This window comes from Anastrepha obliqua, chromosome 2, assembly GCF_027943255.1.
Source record: "Anastrepha obliqua isolate idAnaObli1 chromosome 2, idAnaObli1_1.0, whole genome shotgun sequence".
NCBI classification, from domain to species: Eukaryota; Metazoa; Arthropoda; class Insecta; order Diptera; family Tephritidae; genus Anastrepha; species Anastrepha obliqua.
In genome coordinates, this window is record NC_072893.1 from 45,540,177 (window position 1) to 45,546,308 (window position 6,132).

The following is a 6,132-nucleotide window of genomic DNA, read 5'->3' on the forward strand; positions in this document are numbered from 1 at the left end:
TATAAAATTAGGCGCAGAGAACGTAAATACATAGAGAAGGCCCAGGAACGACTGGGTTGTTGTTGTAGCAGCATATTTACTTTCTCTGTTGGGCGTTAAAGTTTATGGTTTTTTTTCTCACATGTAATTCGTGCCGCTCAGTGCCAGGGCTGCCAAATTTTCGTTTTCTTTTTTTCAAACTGTTATACCCCGATCAGAGAACGTAAATTCATTGCCCGGACCACACTCTACAAAAACGCGGTGGACGTTGTGCAGCTGATTTTTGTTATCTGTGTAAACAATGCAAAACATTTCAACATAAAAACTTACGAATTGGAACAGCATCAATGTAAAATCTTTGTACCATAGCAAACAATGTTTTCATCATTAACTGTTCTACTGATTGGCATTGGCCGTTATAAAGAACTTTTTTTACTACTTCAAGCATACGCGGCATGCTGTAATTTCGCTTGAACGAACTGTCAAATTTTCCGTATTTGTTTTGCTCGCAATTGTTGACGTTGTCATTTCTACAGTGGCTGGCCCCGACTTCGTGCTATTCACATTACCAATATAATTTATTTGGTTTTTTATTCTACTAAAATTGCAGAATGAAAGTTTATGTTTACGTATTGCTGCTGTGCAGCTTCTGTTTCGGTGCCCTCGCCTGGGATTCTGAGGAATTAGAAATTTTCGACTTGGTTGAAGAAATCAATCAGAACTTTTATGAGTTCATGAACATATCGCAGGAAGCGACGAATACTGAAATTAAACGCGCCTTCCGTTCGCTTTCCATCGTCCTGCATCCGGACAAAAATCCATCGGAAGATGCCAATATCCAGTTTCGTAATTTGGTATCTATCTACGAAGTTCTAAGAGAGACTTCCAAACGTGAAAAATACAATAAAGTTTTGCGGGAAGGCTTGCCAAATTGGAAGTCAGCATTATACTATTACCGACGCATGCGAAAGATTGGCCTTTATGAGGGAGCCGGCATACTTTTCGTTATAATTACTATTGGCCAATATTTGTTTGCGTGGGCGGCGTATCTGGAGAAGAAATATACTGCCGTAAGTTAGAATGTATGTAATACTAGCCTGGCCCATTAACAACTATAACTATTCATTTCTCTAGGAGCAAGTATTTGGTTCTAAATTGAAAAAGTTGCAGAAAAAGAACAAAAGTATTGACATGGATGTCATACTAAAAGAAATACCATCGCCCTCGATTTTGGTAGTGCAAAAACCCATCTAGACATCGCTCAAGTCAATTATACTTCATTGTTTATTTTCGATTACAGAACACATTACCTTTCCAAATACCTCTCTTCATTTGGCATTTACCACGCACAATCAAAGAAGGTTTTAGTAGAGCTAATGAACTCAAGGAAATCGCGCTGGAAAAACGACGACTGTAATTTGTTTAAGATGTATATTTTGTGCCTAGTTTTGCTTAGATTTGATTTTTTTTTTTTCACAGAGAACTCGAGGAAGTGCGTCGGCAGGAAGAGCTCGAGCGTGAACTGGAAGAACAGGCACGTTTGCGGAAAGAAAAGAAGGAAAATCTACGTAAGCGACGTCAAAACACCACTGCCCCGGAAAAAACCGATGAAGAGTTGCGCGGCTATTCACAGATACAGGCGCGCGAATTGACAGAGGAAGACGCTGTAAAGCCTGTGCTACAAAAAGTAAGAACAAAAGAAAAAAAAAAAAACGATCATTTCTGATGAAATATTGCCTATTCTGAACTAATGAACACTTATTCCCACCTATAGACTACGTTGAGTGGCGGCTTTTGGACTGATGAAGATCTCACTGAACTCATACGTTTAGTCAAAAAATATCCCGGTGGTTCTAGCGCACGTTGGAATATCATCGCCGAAACAATGAATCGCTCTGTGCAAGAAGTAACTTTCATGGCAGCAAAAATGAAGGAGAATGGTTACCGCCTTCCAGGCCAAAGCGCTGAACAAAGCTCGGAATTCACGCCACAAGCACAGGAAATTACAAAGAAGGAAAAAGTGAAAAAGACCGCGCCAGTTGATAAGAACATACTTGTGCCCGAAACAAACTGGTCACAAGAGCAGCAGCGCGCACTGGAATCGGCCATAACTAAGTATCGTAAAAATGCAACCGGCGATCGTTGGCAAAAAATCGCCAACTGCGTGCCAGAAAAATCAAAAGAGGAGTGCTTAATGCGCTACAAATATTTATGCGAACTAGTAAAATCACAAAAGAAGAGCGAAGAAGAAGCGGCCGCTGACAATGAAGAGACAACCAATGAGAAAACGGAGGCCATTGTGGAGGAAGCACCAGCGTCGCTCAACGTTGCCGATAATAATGAGGAAGATGTGTCCGTGGAGAAGGGAGGTAAAAAACGGAGTAAACGAAAAGAGCGTAGACGCAGGCGTGACATGTCAAGCGAAGAAGATTCAGATGCTGCTTATCAGTATGAAATGAATTAATGCAAGAAGGTGTCTAGTTTTATTGAACATTTCGGAAGTTTGATTGCCATTTTTTACTTTTATGTCTCTTATGTGCGGTTTCATCAAATAAATTTAAAATTCAAAGTTGCACAAATCCAATACGAAACTTGCTATTTTAAATTTTAAGTCTGATAAATTTAAAATTGATTGATGAAACCAGTCATGACAATTGTAAACCTTAAAAAGGACAAATATTTACATATTGGCATTTGATAATTTGCTTTTAAGTTGCGGGAGTTTAGTACCTCAGCATTTTTTATTTTGTTAAATTTGATTTTACAAAAAAAAAAAGCGCCTACATAACACCAATCCCAGCTGGCTAAATAGTAAAAATATTTTTGAATAAATACAAATAGAAACAATTTTCAGCTTATTTCATTTTATTTTATTCATTTGATGATGTAGCCGATTCTTTACTTATTTCTAGCAACGAATTTTGCGACATTTCAGTCTCATCTTCTTCGTCCTCGATATCCATTTCGAAAATGGTCATTTTATGGCATTGATCGGAGAGCACGGTGACCACCTAAAGATATTTTTTCGTTAATAAGTTACAAAATTGTATTATTTAATAAACGGCGCCTCACCTTTCTGCTGCCCGAAACCGCCAGGCGTGTGCACTCGCCTTCAAGAGGCTTTATGATGTTAGCATCCATTATATCAGGTATGTGGCATGCAAAGTCCACATCCACCAAGTTAACATTATTTGGCATTATGTGTCGCGTTCGTTTCCCCTTTGTAGCTTCCAAACTACATTGCAAGAAGTAGCTTTGTTTATCATCATTTTGTCCATTATTGTGCAGCAATATCGAGAGTAGGCTCTCATTATAAAATCCCAAGTCAACAAATTTTAACGAATTAAAAACGACATCGCGCAAAGCATGACTAGTAAATGGTCCAGGTTGCAAATCGATGCGCGTACATTTTAGAAAAGAAAATTGCTTATTAAACTCCAGCAACAAAGCTTCGTGCCAATTTATCGTTGTAACCAACAAGTCTGTACTTGATTCCTCATCCACAAAAAATGAACTATGAAACACAGGGTGCATGTCACCATCGTCCGGTGCGGGCGGCAACGAAGCGCACGTTATGCTCGCATCCTGCACAAAACTAGCGCTAATACTTTCATTGGGGCGCTTGAAAACATCCTCGACCGTTTTTAGTAGCTTGTCACGCTGCTGTATAAGCGAAGTTTCTTTTTCGTGCGGAAAGAGTAAAGAGCAATTGCGTAGACATTCGTTTTCTTCTAGTAAGCGATGCCACAAGTGATGCGGATCCGATTTGACAATCTGTTGCAAATTTCGGTTTTCTAAATATTGCCCAACCTTTTCCAAATTGAATTTGCGCTTTGTCACAGTGCCGTCCTCTGAAATGAAGTTACTTTAGAGTAAAAATTGGTGAAAATATAAAAATATTTTAATACCATTTTCCACAACGCTGTCCTCAAAGCTGTTTAAGTATTCCGCCAAATATATTGTATCTTCCGGTGTTATCTGTGTCATTTCTTCGGGTATATCATGCTGATAAAGGCGCAAAATCACTATACAGAGCCAAGAGAAAAATAGCTTCATGTCATTGATGCACTGATCGATGACTTGTTGCACTTCCAACACTTTCATCAAGAAAGCGCCACATGCACGAAGCGCCTCTTGGGTGGCATCTGATGAGAGAAGCGGCTACCGTTACAATAAGGAGAAAATAGATTACTAAATAATTACAGTTTTGGGCGATAAAAATGGCGTATACCTCAAAAAAATAAGTAATGCGGCTTAGGCCTTTCAATGCATTCAGAAAATAGAACATATTTACGCTGCTACTTTGTAATTGCTTAGTAACAAGACTCGCCACAGTGGAGTAACTAAGATCAACCGAATTCGCCAACTTTTTCAAACCCTTCTCGTTTAAATCACTAAAAAAAGGCGTTAAATTGCATATTACTGAGTAGATATATATTAATAGATTACACTCACTCTCTGAGAAAGTCCTCGATTTCATGTGTAGCATATCCAAATACCAGCAATTCCAAAAAATCAGCGGCGATCGAGCCTTCTGGTTGTTGATTTGCATATTTTGTTAGTTTGTTATCCATCTCCAAGAGCACTGTTTCCCATGCTTCCATAATACTTTGAATGGTTTCGTTTATGTAGCTTAAAAACGACAGGACAGGAAGTATGGATTAAATTAAATCAAGGTAGAAAAAAGTGAATACGCCTTACTTTTTAGTCTCCAGTACATTAGCACAGTGCACTGCTAAATGCAGCATTGGTGAGATATACTCCTGTAGCACAGCATTGTGAAAATGTAATACCTTGAGGTCGGAGCCATCGGTAACCAGGGCATAGATGGCATTGAAGTTGCCACTCAAACGAACATCATGTACTATGAACTTTTCTGGATGGACAGCGTGCTGCTTCAAATCTATGTGACCTGCACGTAGTGCTCCAAGCAGCAATAAATGTACTTTCCCAGTTACGGTAATCACTACCAAGAAGCAGGGCGAACCTTTAGCAAAAGATCTCTGCTCTTCCGGTGACTTTGATAAAGATCCGATGCCGCTTAAAGGAGGTAAAGGTGGTAGAAAAAAATCGAAGGTGTGCTACCGGTAGGTTTAATATTTTTCTTAATGAATAAAAGAAGAAGAATAAAAGGCACTAGACATAGTATAAATCTACTACCTCCTTGCGATTGCGATAGGTGCTACGGTAATCGGATATTTTTATAGCTTTGGTAAAGTACACGCGTTTAATATCATCTTCAAAGTTGAGCATTGAAATTTGGTCCTCTCGTTCGGCATCGAGCAATGTCACTCGTCCATTGCTGTAGCCTGCGAAGCAAAAGTTATTATGCCAATTCATAAAAATATGATTGCTTGATTTACGCACCAGCTGCTAAAACTGTTTCATCCAGTTGCCAACCGAGTGAACGTACCGCAATATCTTCGCCCTGGGAAGGAAATGTCACTATCTTTTGCCAGTTCAAGCGTTGTATTATAACTTCCCCTGTTGAATAGATAGTCATAGTTAATTTTTGTACCCCTTGCGCCATTTCCATTATTGTTAGGCAATCTCGATTTTTGGCTTTTTGGCTTACCTCTGTCGGTGCCATAGGCTATCAAATCCATTTTGTTGCTCCATTCCATGGTTTGAACAGCACCACCCACCATACGGGAGCCCATTTGTTTCATGAAGATCGCTTGGGCCATATTTATTACTTATATATATTTATATTTGTTTAATTATTTTATCTTATTTGCACCAAAAACAAACTATCCATTTTCTTTTCAAATTGACAACTTCTATTCTTCTGGTTATTGCAATTTTACATCAATGCCCCCGAAAAGTATTGCCAAGCAAATGCTTTTATTTGGATTGCCACATTTACCAATTAAGAGCTCTAGTATCGCCAGCAGAAGGTTTTTTTAATTACAACCTTTTTGAATACCAGAACAATTGTTTGATTCTATAATATCAATTAATTTATATAATTATGTTAAAAAAATCTGTTGAATCAGAAATTTCAAGTAGTGACCGCGAATTTCACTGTTTAAACATATCTGCCTTAGAGCATTCCTTGCCGTGACAGTATTAACATCAGCTGTTTTATCGTAGTATAGACAACTTCATTTTCATTTTACCACTTCAATTTCTTGTAAGAATACAGCGATCCAA

General features: G+C 38.6%; 2 protein-coding genes across 2 annotated transcripts; one reads left to right on the forward strand and one right to left on the reverse strand.

Annotated features, from left to right (window-relative positions):
- The first annotated feature begins 522 nt into the window (after positions 1–522).
- Positions 523–2,837, forward strand: LOC129237570 (uncharacterized protein F54F2.9). The gene is made up of 5 exons (XM_054872393.1): positions 523–1,049; positions 1,114–1,212; positions 1,280–1,392; positions 1,459–1,666; positions 1,754–2,837. The coding sequence occupies exons 1-5, from the start codon at positions 591–593 to the stop codon at positions 2,441–2,443; spliced, it is 1,569 nt and encodes a 522-aa protein (XP_054728368.1). The 5' UTR covers positions 523–590; the 3' UTR covers positions 2,444–2,837.
- LOC129237569 (anaphase-promoting complex subunit 4) lies at positions 2,726–5,761 on the reverse strand. Its single transcript, XM_054872392.1, has 9 exons — positions 5,555–5,761; positions 5,347–5,463; positions 5,140–5,288; positions 4,681–5,060; positions 4,435–4,611; positions 4,211–4,373; positions 3,888–4,140; positions 3,052–3,830; positions 2,726–2,990 (listed from the first exon to the last, which is right to left on the reverse strand). The coding sequence occupies exons 1-9, from the start codon at positions 5,664–5,666 to the stop codon at positions 2,850–2,852; spliced, it is 2,271 nt and encodes a 756-aa protein (XP_054728367.1). The 5' UTR covers positions 5,667–5,761; the 3' UTR covers positions 2,726–2,849.
- Positions 5,762–6,132: the final 371 nt, after the last annotated feature.